Source organism: Leptinotarsa decemlineata, unplaced genomic scaffold (assembly GCF_025532065.1).
Source record: "Leptinotarsa decemlineata unplaced genomic scaffold, Ldec_3_MD MMD2_P_RNA_scaffold_5, whole genome shotgun sequence".
NCBI lineage: Eukaryota > Metazoa > Arthropoda > Insecta > Coleoptera > Chrysomelidae > Leptinotarsa > Leptinotarsa decemlineata.
The window spans coordinates 11,454,132-11,471,191 of record NW_027412532.1 but is presented as its reverse complement, the minus strand read 5'-3'; the positions used below and the strand labels follow the sequence as shown (position 1 = coordinate 11,471,191).

General features: G+C 38.2%; 1 protein-coding gene across 2 annotated transcripts; it reads left to right on the top strand.

Moving 5' to 3' along the window:
* Positions 1 to 710: 710 nt before the first annotated feature.
* On the top strand, positions 711 to 16,852 carry LOC111506180 (facilitated trehalose transporter Tret1). Of its 2 annotated transcripts, none has more exons than XM_023161184.2 (4): positions 711 to 899; positions 6,280 to 6,470; positions 9,927 to 10,129; positions 15,600 to 16,852. In XM_023161184.2, exons 1-4 carry the CDS (start codon positions 844 to 846, stop codon positions 16,749 to 16,751), a joined length of 1,602 nt encoding a protein of 533 aa, XP_023016952.2. In that variant the 5' UTR covers positions 711 to 843; the 3' UTR covers positions 16,752 to 16,852. The 2 variants fall into 2 exon arrangements, with proteins under 2 accessions (XP_023016952.2, XP_023016951.2); XM_023161183.2 differs by lacking the exon at positions 711 to 899 and adding an exon at positions 1,037 to 1,428.
* The last annotated feature ends 208 nt before the right edge of the window (positions 16,853 to 17,060 follow it).

Below are 17,060 nucleotides of genomic sequence, written 5' to 3'. Positions count from 1 at the left end.
CAAAACATTTTGTCATTCAAGTTAACCTCAAAATACAGCTATTTCGCGTTAACATTATGACATCAATATTATCATAAAATAATGCTAAATATATGCCTAACAATACATCATATCAATTTTATCATCTCATGCACTTTTCTTTGTAAAACAAAATAAGTGAACGCAAAAAAAATAATTTTAGGTCCTGAAATTTTTGATGTGGTCTACCGACGCCATTGGTTTTCGCAGAACTGTTAAATGTTTGTGGATGACAGATTTTGGTAAGTGGCAGAAAATCACATCGGCTCTTTCAAAGCCTGGCTCTTCCATACACACTCTTCATTTGCCAATTTTCAGATTATGAATCCTATTATTTCTCAAAATACGGCTATCAGATGGTTACTGCGCTGTACCCTGTATAATAGAAGGGCAGTCTTTGCTGACCAGTTAGGATACAAGTGTTTTTCTTAGAATAATGAAATATTACAGGAATTCTTCAGAACTTCAAATCAAATATAGATTTAATATAGGTCTATCCGCATTCGATCATTCTTGTGATATTTCAGATAAAAAAGAACAACAATGCGTTATTGATGACAATAATGGAATGTTAATGACCGAGTTACAGATAAATTATAAAAGCACAATATATGCATTTATCGACAATAACATTTACAAGCTCGGAGTTGTGCTAATATTTCGGGAAATATTTTCTTATTTGTTGAGATGAGGATGAATATAAAAATTTAACTTGTCGCCAGATTGTACGAAAACAATAATAAGGAGGTGTAATAACAAATTTTTATCTTTCCGTATAAGACAAATGAATCCATGCATCGAAATCATTGTGTATGAATAGTGTTTATGTGCATACTCGAAAAGTTATTGTACCAGTTCCAACAAAGAGAGGTCATGAAGAAGTAAGTCACACTTTCTTTTGTCAGGCTTTTGAAGTTTTTTTATGTGTACAACTTGTTGGGTTTTTATCTGATTCTGGTATAAAGAGTTGAATATATTTGTAATTTTAAAAAATGCAAAGTAGACATCTACCTACCTACGAAAATGCGGCCTCAACCTTCGGAGCGATTCTCTATGTAGATACAACAAAGTTAACGCAATTGCAAATTTTCTCCATCACGCGCGCGCGCGCGTGTGTGTGTGTGTGTGTGTGTGTGTGTGTTAGCTTCAATTTAAAGTAACCAATATATTTATTTGATAGGATTAACCCTTCAACGCCCAATGTGACCGTACAGTCACAACTAAATTTACAAGTTTATCCTACCTCTCACCTATCATGACCTTCGAATTTGCATTCAAAATAAAATGTGTTGATTTCAGTGAGATTCGACAGTGGTGTGAGCACGATCGTGGGCGTAACGTGTTTCAGTTAAAAAAATTGTTTCTTGAGACATCTCGGTGGATTTTGAGAAATATGAACTCTCGACTAGAGTAAGTGGTTTTTAATTAAAAAATCTATAATGATAACTGATTTTTTGAAAATTTGCCTCAAAAATATGTTATTTTATGTGTTTGGACTATGTGTAATGTAAAATTTTATTATGTGCGTTAGATAGATATTTCGTGCCATATACTGGCGCGTCACCATATTGGACGCTTTGAATGTATAATGCTTACGAGAGACTGGATAAAAGCAACATTGTCCACTCTTATTACAGACGAATTTTACATTACAAAAAGCTCTGAATATCGCTTATGACCAGTCGAAAAATGGGACACCTGTTGATGGTATTTCAATAGCTCCGCCAAATCCTTGTGTTTTGACTGACGAGGATTTTGCGTATGAAGAAGATGGAGGTGTAATAGAATTTATCCCGTCTACAGTCGCCCTCTCAATCGAAAATCAACATCAACAGATTTTTTTTAAGGGCAAATCACAAACACTACAGGAAAATCCTTAAGGAGCTCTAAGAGCGGTGCCTGTGCGAAAGCAGCAATTCACATTGGATTTAAATCGCTGGAGATCAAATCCATTTGGAAAAACATTCTCAGGAAGTTTTTTCCACATAAACGCAGTTCTCCAAATGAAAAAGTTCTCAAACAGAGAAGTTCCAGGTGTACTGAGTTGCACCTCAAAACGATGAGCAGTTACAATCCGTCGCGTATTTCTGATATGTACCGACCGCTCTTGGTGGAATCAAATGTGCCAAGTCACTTGAACACTTCCCGTGAAAGTATCCATAGAAGAGAGGCAAATCTCCAATATTTCTTCGATGTTCCTGTCTATTCGGTCGGTAGCCAAGCGGTTCGGCGTGGGTGATTTGTTCACTCACTCGAATTGACTGCCGTGTTGGTCGGTGGTTCAAGACCTAGTCTGAACGATCGATCTTCACTAGCTATCGTCTAACCCGTGTTAGGAATCACACGTTAAAATGTAAGACCTCGTTAATCATTAGCTCGCACAAGTTTCGACTTCTGAGGGTTGTCGTTCTTAGGGGTGCGACAGCTGGTTAACGGGAAAACAGATTTCAAACAGATTAAGGTTGCAAGTGATGTCCGCGTTTCCAATCAGGTGGATGGCTCTTTTCTGTTTGGAATCCAGCAGCTTCAGGATATACTTAAGGACGGAGCTCAATAAATGTGAACAATACTCCAAAGAAGGTACGATCTGAGCTTCAAGAGGCATCAAAAGTTACTGAAGTGTGTACAGTTTTCTGGTTCGGAACAGTGTCCCAGACTTTTGAGAAACGGCCTTTGCAATTCCAGCGACATGATTGTGCCAAGACATTTTGGTGTACATTTCAACCCCCAACAAACTTATCGAAGATGAAAGTGTAATTGTCTGACCTGACATTATATCCGGTTTGGAAAAAACCGATGCCTGACTTTTTGTGGCATTGAATTGAACCTGGTTAGTTTCACCCCAATTCGAAAATACTTCTAGATCCTCTTTAAGATATGCAACCTCCTGCTGCCGGTGAAGATGTGCATCCGCAGCAGATATTCTGGAATCCAAATGGAATGACGAGACAAGAAATATTAGATGTTGAAAAACAAATGTCGATAAACAAAAAAAGGACCTGAAATTGTTGAAAAAAATTGTGTTTCAGGAGATATACAGTATACTGAGAAAGACTCTCATAGGCCGAAGTACGCACGTTTCGAAAAATATTCACCAACTAAAATGTTTCAACTTTTTATTGATGATGAAGTAATGTCGTTATTTGCTGAAGAGTCAAATATGCCAAATTCCTCAATGGTACCAATCCAAACATAAGCAGTGATGAAACATAGTGCGCTTTGGGTATTCTCCTTCTCCCTGACTATATGAATTACCGGTAAAACGATATTTTTAGGATTCTGGTACACCCAAAATAGTTTCGATTTGTTAACACATATGAATATTTTGGGATATGGAGTATCTGGTACTACCTTAGAGACTGCCCTTTACCTAAAAAAGGAACAATGAAAAAGGTACAGCGGGAAAGTTTTGAAAACCAACTAAATTAAGATGATGGAACAATACTTATCCGTTGGATTGAAAGTTTCATAGTGACAATGGTGTCAACATCTTACGGTGTTCAAGCTGCTTCGACTGTATAACGATATTCTCAGACTGAGAAGGACAAAATCTGTATCAGCAGTCTTTATGCTATTCGTCAGTAAAATGAGTTCATGAGCGAAATTGATCATATGTATGAAGATTTTGCAAGAAGAAGGTCCAAAAAATGGTACTGGCCTTTTCTTACGTGTATGATTGATTCAGCTTGTCACAATGCTTGGATATTATACAAAAGTAGCTTTGTAAGCAGTTACCTGATGAAGTGCGAATCAGAGCCCTCCACCTCAGGACAACTATCTTCTTTCTAAAATCAAAAAAAATTATAGCCGATTTCCGATTTGATCGTACCACCACTTCGACTTCCCATGAATAATATCGTCATATTTCAAGCAATTTACATAAAAAGTCAATGATATCATGTACAGATTTTAAACAGAATTCAAACTGGTACATTGATATTATATTTATAGATTTTTCGAAGAACCCAGAAACTAAAAAAATCTTTTAATTCCGTTTTCATGAGGTTGTTTTCAATGATAGCTATACCCTTTGTGATTATGAAATCTTTTCGTGTCTGCATTAATCTCATTGTAGTCACGTTTAACACCTACCTCTCCATCGCTGACTTTCTGACATGTAGAAATTCTTCTAGTTTTTTGTTTTGCTGAGCTGGTTTGAGCACCAACACAACTTAGTGTTTGTAGTTTTTCTACCTTTCCTCGTTGGTCGTCAATTAGTTTTTGAATTTCGGCGATTTATTCTTCATATTCATCACGTGATTCACTGACACTTATGTGTTGTACTGAATAACAAGCTTCATATACATAGTGCAGGAATCATCAAGACTCTAGTGGATCATGATTTCGGGTTCTGTAATACGAAGGAAGGTTTCGAGACGGAACTAGGCATCATCAGAAAAGATTTTCAATGGAATGTTACTCCAAAGTGATGATGGAACGAACTTTGGCTATAAGACAGCAAGGGCCTTGTAAGGAAGAGAAGCCGTCACAACATCACAACCCGCTCCAGATCCGGAAAGGCAATCGGAAGGTTGTATTGCAGAGCACAAGAAAATCACAGAGCGAGGAGAAACCAGCAAATCGGGAATAGCAGAGCATGTTTGGATCAATATAACATCAAGTAGTTCCATGTTGAGAGTAACCACATGGAGACACATAAGGAAGTTCAAAGAAGCTGCATATATGTTGTCCAACGACGCACCAGACAATTGCCTCTATAAGTGATCATCGATCTGACAATCATCACATGAATCCGATGAATTTGTTTGGGACATAAACCGCAAGTTTTACCACAAATCCATCGACATGTCCATAGGGACAGTCTGGATTTGTGTAAAACTTTTTCCAAGTGAGCGTTCCAGGTGAATTTTTCATCAAGGACAGTGTCAAGATATTTCACCTCCGTTCCAAATGGAATGACCTCGCCATTGAGGGAAAGTGGCGTCCAATTTCCTACCCCTGGTGGAGGGAATTATTACAGTTTTGCTGGGGCTGACAGATATCTGCTTCCTTTGGCACCAACTGTGAACAACGTCCATCGTACAAGCTACCCTTCTCGACGTGGATGATGATCTTGTCATCTGCATGAGCTTGCAGATCTACTTCTCTTCGATCGAGGGCATCTAGTAGACTATCCATCAGGAGCGACCACAGAAGGGGAGATAGTACCCCACCTTGAGGGCAACCCCAGGTGACCCTGAACCTAATGGCCTCGTTTTGAAGAGTCGTCGTAGTTTCAGTTCTGTTTACCAGTATGGCATAGATCCAGCCAGTTATGGTCGTCTCTATGCCTTTTCCAGCCAGGGCTGATCCTATAGATTCAGGTAGTGCATTGTTAAATGCCCCTTCAATATCGAGAAATATAGCAACCGCAATCTCTTTTTTGTCAAGGGATTGGGACATTTTCTCTACAAGGGTGTTTATTGCCAAATCTGTCGATTTGCCGGTTTGACATGCATACTGGTGGTTATTCAGGGGCGTTATATATAAGGCCATCTTCCTGATGTGTCCATCTAGTATCTTCTCAAGTCCTCTCAACAGGAAGGATCAACCAATCAGCCTTACCCACTTCAATTATATATACCACCCTTGCTGCCAACCAACTGGGTGGTACGTAGTTCCACGCCAGACTAGCTCTATTCAAGTTGTACCGTACAGTACGTGGAATTTTTGCCGATCTCATTTCGTTTTGGCAGAGATATGTTCATTTACCAGAGCAATAGGGGTGAATTCATTCATTCAATCAATCCTTTCTCTTGTTATTCAACCTGAGTCGTATATAGGTTGGAAATGAGGGTATTCTTTCCAATACTTTCATTTTCTATAATTATGTCGACCTCGACAAATTTTTTAATGAGTTTCAATGAAATATATTTATATCAGCGGCTGTTCTTAAAAATAAATCTCAATGTAAATGATATCGAGGAGGTTATCATGCGTGGAAGCGCAGAAGGGCTACATATTTTTTATTATTTGTTTCTTGTAAATTCCGACTCCTTTCTCGAGATTTCGACTTTCAAACTCGAAATTTTGATATTGAAGTCTTAATTTCCAAGAAACAAATGATAAAAATATGTGATCCTTCTGCACTTCCATAATTGTGAGTCATTTGATCCCAAAATAGTTTGCTGATCCCGTTCAAGTTTTGGTAGACAGAAGTTTATATCCAATGGTATTCATTTTCATGAAGGGGGTCCTAAGTACCCATTTGCATAATTTCTCCGTGCTTTTTGAAAATCATTTACATATCTTCAATTCCAGAACGAAAACGAGAAATGAATTACCAGAATGGAGACAAGCAGTTCCTCAGGTGATAGCGGTGTCCATTAAAAATACACTACTGTTGAGTTTCGGTATGACTTTGGGGTTTCCTACCATCCTCATTCCAGCACTATCAGGAGATGATGCATCCGAAACAATAAAACTGGGAACAGAGGCCATATCATGGATTGGTGAGTTTATGAAAATATTTTTGGTGTTTCTAAAAATATTATTTGTGATATAGAAGAACCAATATTTTCGAAAGTTTTCGTTGGTGTATCTAAAAAGATTTGTGGATATGAATATATGCAGAACAGGAAAAATGTAGGATTAGGCATGATTGCTTTATGTTGAAAAAAATCCGCATTTAAAGGTACTTATCATTACTTCTTGAATGTTCCTACAGAAACTCATGAATTACGAAAAACCAATTAAGAATTTTCAATGTAGCTGATAAATATAAGTTAAATTTAATTATTGAAATCAATGAATTCCACAATATGGAAAATAATGAAGGTAAATCATTATTTACTCACCAATTTCTATTTCGTTTTCAAACATAACAGAGTACAATCACCGTATGCTACTGGCAATATTTCAAGTGTTCTCAAGCACTCAGATAATTCCATTTTTTACACAAAATTTGGTGCAAATTATTTGATTCATTTTTTTGATAGAGAAAATTCGCCTTACACGCAAAACATTTCTAACTTGTTTGCCTCTCACCAACAAACTGAACAGCTGAAACTGTGAACATGTATTCGAAATGAATGTACCAACATAAAAAAATTAAAAGGTCCCCAATCGATACGTAGCCCGTGAATAAACTTTTTCATTTTTTCAATCGTATTTTCGGGTTTACTTTGTGTCAAAAGAGATCTCACTGTGTTGATCTTTACCTATTCACTGCATTTCTTTAATGTCCCCTCGTTTTATCTTTTGAACGGGTCAACTCAAAAAATTGAAATTTGGGTTAATTCAATTAATGCATGAATACTTTATTACGAAGTAAAATTAACAGATGGAACTTTCAAAATGGCGATTTGGCGCCATCTGTGAAAAAAAATTAAATGGAAAGGGGGGGTCTTGTGATACATCATTTTGGAGCTCCTGACGACTACTTCACAACCCCAGAATATGAAGTCAATATCTTCACCTACTACAAAATGGCAGAACATTTAATAATTTCCTGAAGACAAACACAATAATATCGATATTTCTAGAAATATTCTTTTTTATTAACCATATGGCAATTCCAACAACCCGATAAGGTTTTATAAGTTATTTTTTGTTTATAAAATTGTCACAGTTGTACAGTTAGAATATTTTCATTTAGTTTTCGGTTTTACTAGTAGAAAGGTACCACGTCAACAATCTCTAAAATGGTCAATTCTCGTCCACTGAAAGAAAAAATTGAAGCGATTTTTATTTACGGTGCGACGCGTAACTTTCACGAGACCGAAAGGATTTTCAATGAACGTTTTCCGGATCGTCCTATCTGTAGAAAATATTTGAGAGAACTTTTATACAAATTCACAACTACCGTGTGTACATAACAAAAAGCCCCCAGGTCATCCGTCCATTCCGGAAAAACAGAAATTGCAAATAATTCGTGAGATGGTAGTAAAGCCTGAACAGTCTACTTTCTCCGTTTGTAAAGTGTCAACTTCTACTGTGTGGAGACTTATGAAGAGGAATAGGTATATATCATCAAAACAAAATTAAAATGGTACACCAATAAACTGAAGATGACCCTGATCGAAGAACAGAACTCTACGAAATCATGACGGAAACCATTGCTAGGCATCCTACCTATCTCCACAATATTTGTTTTAGTGACAAATGTACATTTCTTTTAACAGCAATGTTCACAGACAAAATTGCCGTTATTGGAGGGACACCAACCCTCACGTTTTCTGGGAAACATACCCAATATCCAGAGAAAAATTAACGTTTCGGCAGGAATATTGGGAAACCATATTGTAGGACCTCTATTTATTAATCAAAATTTAACAGGGAACTTTATTTGAGAATGCTGGAAACTACTGTTGAACCTCTCATCACTGAAATCGTCGAAGCGAATCCTAATGAATGAATGAATGGATATTGTATTCCAATAAGATGGAGTACGACCACATTACTCCAGACAAGTAAGAAACTATTTGGATACTACTTTTCCCGGTCGTTGGATTGGCCGTCGAGATCCTACAGAATGGCCAGCCCGCTCGCTAGATTTGACACCTTTGGACTTTTCTTATAGGTCAATTTGAAGCAAAAAGTGTACGAAACTGAACTTGCTTCAATAATGGATACACGACAGAGAATAATAAATATTTGTAAAGATATTGACGTTACTGTGTTCGAAAATGTTCGGCTTGAAATATCGGATAGGCTGTTCATATGTCAAGAAGTTCAAGGCAACCATTTCGAGCATCTTCTGACTTGACCTTAAGCTTATTACCTCATATTAGTTAAGTAGTTAAACGTCAATGTATTCAGGCAATTATTGAAAGTTCCGCCATTTTGTAGTAGTTGAAGATATTGACAGTATATCCTAAGGTGTGGAGCATTTGTCAGGAGCTTCAAAAAAATGTATCACAAGACCCCCTTTCCATTTTTTTTTCCCAGATGGCGCCAAGTCGCCATCTTGAAATTTCATCTGTCAATTTCAGTTCAAAATAACGTATTCGTTCATTAATTTCATTATCCCAAATTTCAATTTTTTGAGTTGACCCAAAAAATAAAGGGGGGGGGGGGAATTAAAGAAATGCACTGTATGTTGGTTATTGTCTCTACCAACCGTGTTAGGAATCACACGTTAAAAGGTAAGACCTCGTTAGTCCTTAGCTCGCATAAGTTTCTCAACTTCTGAGAGTTGTCGTTTGTATGGGGGCGGCAGCTGATTAACGGAAAAACAGATTTTAAAACAGATTTTTTTTAAAAACTTCATTGAGAGCTCTCGATGTTGTTGTTGGGTTTGTGATGATTCTGGAATCTGTATATGTTGGTTATTGTTTTTACCAACTTCATTGAAAGTTCTCAATGAAGTTGGTAAAATATTATTCAGAATCAGTGACAAGGATGAACCCAAAACCGTTCCAAATTCTTGTTGATACAAAAACATCTCAGAACTGGAAAAAGTTTCATCAGTTCATAACTTCATAATGCAAGTAGTGTTCATAACAAATTCACCAGAAAACTATTCCATTATTATTATGCGGTGTTGCTTAAATCAATAATCACGGATTTTTTACAAAAACCTCAATACCTGTCATCATATTGTGATTAGGAAAGCTTAGTTGGCGGGGGTTGAAAGTGTATATATGATTGTTAGACATCAAAAACAGTTGAAAATTGCTTTTTTCGACTTTGTACTTTCTCATTGTTGTATGATAAATGGAACATATCCAAAAATAACAGCCAATATCAATGAAAACTCCCCAGCAAAATATGTAGTGTGTCAATTATCTGTAGTAAAAGATATTTCGAAATGAAATTCTAATTTATTCTTTGTGAAACGGACATGTCTGCCTGAAGAAGATATAATAGCTATCCCTCCCTCTACCAAAAGCTTATTTCTGAAAACCTACAAATAATTCTTCATCAAATATCTAATTGTCAACCTCAATAATTATTCATTCTTTCAGGATCTATCAATTTGATATGCGCTCCACTAGGTTGTCTAATGTCTGGATCCCTCACACATCTTCTAGGGCGAAGAATGACAATGCAGTTAGTAAATATTCCTATTTTGACAGCTTGGTTCCTGTTTTATTTCTCCACTGATGTTTGGCATATCTTCTTGGCATCCTGCATAACTGGTTTGAGTGGAGGACTACTAGAAGCTCCTGTAAGTATAGGGTCTTCCAACAGGGAAATCCGAACTTTGACATTTCATAATGGCAATCTTGTTGACGCTACAACTGTCAAATTAGTTGTCATTTATTCAGTCTGTTTTTCCAAATCACCATGGACGATTATATCATCCAACAACTCGTGCAAATAATGATTTTTTTTAATCAAAATGGGTGTTCTGTTCGACACGACGTGTGTTCGCTGAATGGGATCTGGAGCAGTTGGCTGCTGACCCAAATTTTCTTCCGTAATGAGGCCCATTTCTTGATGAATGGGTACGCGAACAAACGAAATTGTCGAATTTGGGACGATACTAATACACATGACATCCAAGAGCGTCCAATGCATTCCAAAAAAGTCACTGTTTGGTGTGAATTTTGGGCTGGCGGCGTCATCGGTCCATATTTCTTTGAGAACGGCGTTGGCCAGGCCATCACTATCAACGGCAAGCAATATAGGTAGATGAATACCAAGTTCTTTTGCTCTGAATTGGATGATCTGGACACCAACGACATGTGGTTTCAACAGGACGGCGCTACGTGTCACAGCTCATGCCACATTAGATATTCTGCACGATTTGAGGTCATAATCATCCTACGTGGAATCGATGTGAACTGGGCACCGAGATCGTGCAATTTGAGCTCGTTTGAGTTTTTCTTGTAGAGTTTTCTTAAGTCTAAACCACAGCGGTCCCCCATGGGTTGGGCTACCTATCGGGCGAGCCCCCAGGTGGCGGATAGGGGAACGGCCAGGGGACAAAAACCAATCCCGAGGCTGGACAGAAGTGCTCACCTCAATCTATGGCGGTGACTGGGGATGAACAGAAATGTTCACCCCAATCTACCGCTCGGAATGACGCTGGACATAGCAGATCACCTCGTGATGTTATACAAAGGCGGCGCATTTGAGGCGGCAACTATAAGTGCACCCTCCTCCTCCCACACTCCACCTCCAACAGCAAGGGCACTTCCTGAGGCGGGCGCCAAGATCTCCGCCTTGAATAAAGGCAACGAACCGGCTGCCTCTGCAGAAAACCACCCTCACTTGAACACCTCCACTAGGGGAACCCCAGGAAGGTTGAAAAAGCTGCGCAACGACAGTAATGTCGCTGCACCTTCCAAAACCTTCGCGGATGCCTCCGTGAGATACCTCAAGTTTGCCAAAGAGAGTGTGTGTTCGGCGAGTCTTGGCCTACACCTGCCGATATAAAGGAGATGCCCACCTTCCTGGAAAGGACAGGATGGACGATGAACTAGGAGGACAACTCCTCGGGAGGATGTACAATGGGTCACATGTGGCATAAGTGCTGTGGGTATACTCACTCACCCTCCCTACTATATACATACATACCAAAGCGGTCCTCAAAGCCAACATAATCCATGCCATCGATCAAATTCAGACTGATTTATGTAGAGTAATGGAAAATTTGACGTTTCGGATGCGCTCTACCCAGAGAAGACGTGGCGAACATTTGAGCGATGTTATATTCCACACATAATGGCATAAATAGGTCTTTCAAACGAATAAAAAATTTCGATTATATCTCACACACACCTTGCTTTATTTGAAGCGCTTAATACAAGACCCTCTTGGTGCTTTAAATTAATTTCGTTCACTTAGTATATTAAAATAATTGATCATGGTTTGTTTATAAAAAAAGACGATTCTGACATTGACAATAATTTTGAAAAGATATAGAATGAATATATCGATTTGAAACGTTCGATTCCTGGTTTATTTCGACTTTAAATCAAAGTAATTCACAGTAGGACTGACTAGTCCGAACATTGGTCCTTCGAGCAAAAGAAAAAACCAAAAGTATTCAATTACAATATGTCCATGCCTAACCTGAGGAGGAGTGAGAGGAAAACTAAAGGAGTTCCTCCTGAAAGATATAGCGACGTATGTTATGACCCACGACAAGTTTCGGAGTTGCACAAACGTTCTTCATCAGAAAACCCATCTAATGCCGAAGACAAATCAATAATTACGAAATCTTCAAGCTCTAGATGACGAATGTTGGAAATAGAATTGGAAGAAACGATAAAATTGGTCGCAGAAGAAAGAAGGAGAGCCAATATTGAAAGGAGAGCCGAAATTGATGCTGAACTAATAAGGAAAGAAGCACAACTACAACGTGAACTGAATCAAGATTCTTCATCTAAAAAGTCCACAATCTCTAGTGGCAAAAACATCATTCATTTGGAAGAAATGACGCTACAAGAAAAAGGTGGTGAGTGGAAAATCGAAGAAACGGAAAATAAAACCGAATTCGTACCGACAAACAATTTTATTACGATGACTACTGATAATTTGAATCAGATTTTAGACGTTCTGGAAATAAATAAATGAAAATGTTCTCAGCATTACACTGAAAGAGAGACATCCCAAAGAAGAAATTCTTATTACCCTGATTACGGAGGCGGAGAATATTCTCCGCCTCCATAAATAGCAGACTTTTATCATATTCTCCGCCTCCGTAATCAGGGTATGAGCACTTCTTCTTTGGGGTTTCTCTCTTTGAGTGTAATGCTTTGAATATTTTTCACCGACCTCACCAACTTCTCCCAACTTCTTCCCATATGCCGATGGAATGAATTTCCATGTAATGTTCTTAAGGGGAAAAAAACCCAAAATTTCAGTATCGTCCATGTCCTTGACAGCTTCTCTTTATTCTCTATTGGCATAATGCATGTTTGTACCGTTATCTGAGTAAATTTCTCTCGACTTATATATCTTCTGATCGCCAGATGATTCGCTCGTACTCTCATACGGGTATATAGTGTTTTTCATGTTTTCTGCCATGTTTCCTGTTACGTATAAATGAGGAAAAATTATAACTTTTCATTGATAGATTTGGTCAGACAGTTGTCATATACAACCTTTCTTGTATCCCCATACGAATTTATTCAAAAGTTTTCAGTGAAATAACCAATATTCAGGGTTGTCGTTATTGCAAATTATATTGGCGGATGACATTTTTTTGCTTTTTACCTTCGTTTACCCATTTTACCTTGTTAGTAATCCCACGCTAAAAGGTAAGACCTCGTTAGTCTTTAGCTCGCACATGTTTCGACTTCTGAGAGTTGTCGTCCGTTGGGGGCGACAGGTGGTTGATTTGTTAACATCATCACCCAAAGATTCGAGAAAAAGTTGGCAATTTGCTTTTTTACCAGTTCACTGGAAGTTGTTTATGATTTCATCTGTTTTTTGTAATCCACTATGTTTTGGGATACATGTAATACACTGCTTATGTTTTATCCCATGTGGGCTGTTATATATTATCAATGCAAGTAGCAGTCTGCCAGGTAGCTCTTGCGTTTCCTTGGATAGTAATTTTCAACTCAAAAGATTTTAGGAGGGATGAAATCAGTCAAGGTTATTTTATATTTTTAGTTGAAATATTCGTTTTTGCAAGGTATTTAAGATTCACCTGAAAATCACCATAACATGATCAATAACAGGTTTTCAAGGCATTTAAGATAAAGCTGAAAAATCACCATTACATGATCGATATGAAGTGATAATAATGACGTTTGAATTGGTTGATTCCAAGGCACATAATTCTGATACAAATTATAGGTTACTGGTTTTCGTCGCGATCTCATTTGACTATGGAATAATGCAAACGCCTTCATATCAAACTTGAACATTAATATGTTTTCAAGTTGAATTTATATTGTCAATGTTGGAATAAGCATTAAACACTGATGTTTTTGTTATTTAAAAGAAAATTGAATTGACCTATTTTATTTTCAACACATCAAATATTCAATTGAGAAAAAACCTATCGCACCTCTAGGCATATGGAAGGCGATCTCTTTTTGTGAAAGGTTACTTCTGTATCTGTAGACTAGTGAAGGTGAAGGTGAAATGAAGGTCCACAGCACTTGGGCCACATTTGACCCATTGTACATCCTCCCGAGGAGTTGTCCTCCTAGGTCATCGTCCATCCTGTCCTTTCCAGGAAGGTGGACAGGTCACTGAGAGACATCTCCTTTATATCCTGGTCATCACCAGATATTTCTCCGGCGCCAGCTTCCCATCCCATCTCTTTAGGGATTGAGCATGGGTGGCTGAATATTTCCAGGTTTCCGGTGTTAGATGTTTGATTTTTGTCTTAGAAAAATACACATGCAGAAGTTTTCTTACAGTCTTGCCTTCTATTTTTGTATATTCTCTAGTATTTGTTTTTTCCATACTATCATTTAGGGTCTAACGCAAACTTGGGTCTGTACGACCATCGTCCAAGAGTTGGAATCAAACCACCAACGTTCTCATAGCGGTTGAATAAATGACTAGAACCAACCACTTACGCTTACCAACCGGTTACCGTTTGACCATATGACTACAGTACCTAATGCAACGGCTGTCACTCCTCTACGTCTTCACTCCACGAAGGAAGAATTGAACTATGTTGAGTTGTTCACCATAATAATAACGTTTTTCCACGTGGGTTGACCAATAATTGACTACACTGAACAATAATCAAACCTAACTTTATTTCACTTTAAATACAAGAAATAATTCAAATAAAACTTCAACTATTATTCGAATGTCTATCGTCTTACTAGATAGCTTCGCGTACCGCACTGTAACTTCCACTGTCTCGATGGGCGAGTGGATGGCGCTTATATTTGGCAATCGATGGCCCTGGATCATCCCTCGGAATTCCCTCGAAGACGGTAGCATTATTCTCGCTACATCTGGAGCGGCAGCGCACATCGTACATTCGCGCACTCTTAACTACGTCACAATTAGTTTATGGCTACCAGTGGCGGCCGGCCTTTTTTTTTTTTGGGCATGATTCATAACACTAATTTACGGTAAATGCTCACCTCATCTTTCATTTTTGTTATTACTTCCTCAGGTAAGGTGATGTGCATTGAAGCCCAGCAGTGATTTTTCTACTCTGCAGACCCTAACTAGCTCTTCCAAATCCCTGGTGGTGGTTTTTCTCAACCATCGTAGGGGAGGTCTGCACTGAATCATTGAATAATTCCTCAGATCTTCTCTGACTGATTGTCTTCAATTATTGGCCGCTGTCAAGTCTTTCGCATGGACGTTGACTCAGCGTCAGTATATTTAATCTTCTTCAGATACATTTTTATTTATTTACGAGTAACCCCATCAGTATATATATTCTTGGGGTCCCTGAGGTTCCTTATTTACTAAAAGTTCCTTCCAATATTTTTCAATCTTTTGACCCTAGGTTTAGTATAAGAGCAATATCATACTTCCCCATAAGCTTCGTATGGTCTACTAGGACTCCCTTACTGTGCGATAATGCCATTGGAACTTCGAGGAGTATTTTGATACTGGCATAAATTCACTAATGACAAAAATATAAAGATTTGATTATTTCGAGGAAAAGGCATAATCAGGGTTATGTAATACCATCTCACCTGTTTTTAACACCGAAGAGATCTGTATTTTATCGTAGTTCTAATTGAATTTCCTTGCAGGTTCTCACTTATGTAGCTGAAGTAACCCAACCACGCCTACGGGGTATGCTCTCATCCACAAGCACCACGTCCATTGTCCTAGGAATCTTCGGCCAATTTCTACTAGGGTCATTCTTATCCTGGAGGGTACTAGCAGTAGTGAACTGTGCCTTTCCCATAGCATCCCTCATTTTGCTTATGATTATTCCGGAAACACCCGTATGGCTCATTACAAAAAAAAGATTGGAAGAAGCCAAGAAGAGTTTAGCATGGCTAAGGGGTTGGACTTCTGTCGAGAATATTGAAGATGAGTTCCAAGTATTATATAAAGAAATCACTATCGATGGAGATGACGGGAACGAACTTCTGTCAAATAAATTATTGATCATGAAGCTTTTCGGAAAACTCAACTTCATCTGGCCTTACTCTCTGATAACACTAGCTTTCGTCCTTTGCCACTTCAATGGAAATTCAGCGTTGCAGGTGTATGCTATAAAAGTATTTAAAACTTTCAAAACACCTCTCAGCGAATATTACTGCACAGCTATTATGGGACTAGCTCAGTTACTTGGATGTATCGTTTGCATCACCTTCATAAAATTTCTTGGCAAGAGAGTCATCAACTTCATTTCTACTGCTGCGACTGGAATATGCTTCATTATAGTTGGTACCTATGCTTACATGAACAATATCAAGTATTTAGAAAATCCAGCAAATGACACTTCCAGCGCCGATAATAGTACGTACTTTCATCAGTGGATTCCAGTAACTTTTCTGGTCTTCTCAACTTTTTTTTCCTTCTGTGGAGTAAAAATACTGCCTTGGGTGCTGATTGGTGAACTTTTCTGTAACGAAATAAGGGCTTCGGCAGCAGGATTATCTGCTGCTATGGGTTACATCATCAGCTTCTTCGCTAGCAAGCTCTTCCTGGACATGGTGGCCACGATGACACTGCCAGGGATGTTTTGGTTTAGCGGTGGTATTGGAGTTATTGGAACAATCGTATTATACTTCGTTTTGCCAGAAACTGAAGGCAAGTCCCTGTTCGAGATTACGGAGCATTTCGCAGGAAGAAATAAGCTCACCAACAGTGTCAGAAAAAGTAAGCCTTCGGGACGATGTAATCCCGCTTTTGAAATAGAAGAACAAAATTTTACAGATATTCGATTTTAGTTCAATGAAGTACTATACAATTTGTGATATTTGATACTAAATCATATTTATCAATTGATGTGATATTGTATTGTAATAGATAATATATTTTTAATAGAGTAGCCCACCAATTGTTTATTTATATCTATTTGTGATTTGATAAACATCCAACTGAAGGTTTAAACCGGTTTCACTCATCCCTTCTTCTCTGTCTCCGCTTCACCGGTTTAGCGGGAGATGACCGTTTGGCGGGAGATGACAGTTTCCGCCTGATTATGGGTTTCCATATATTACGTATATCTACGCTAGTTTGGCTGAATGCGTCGTTGG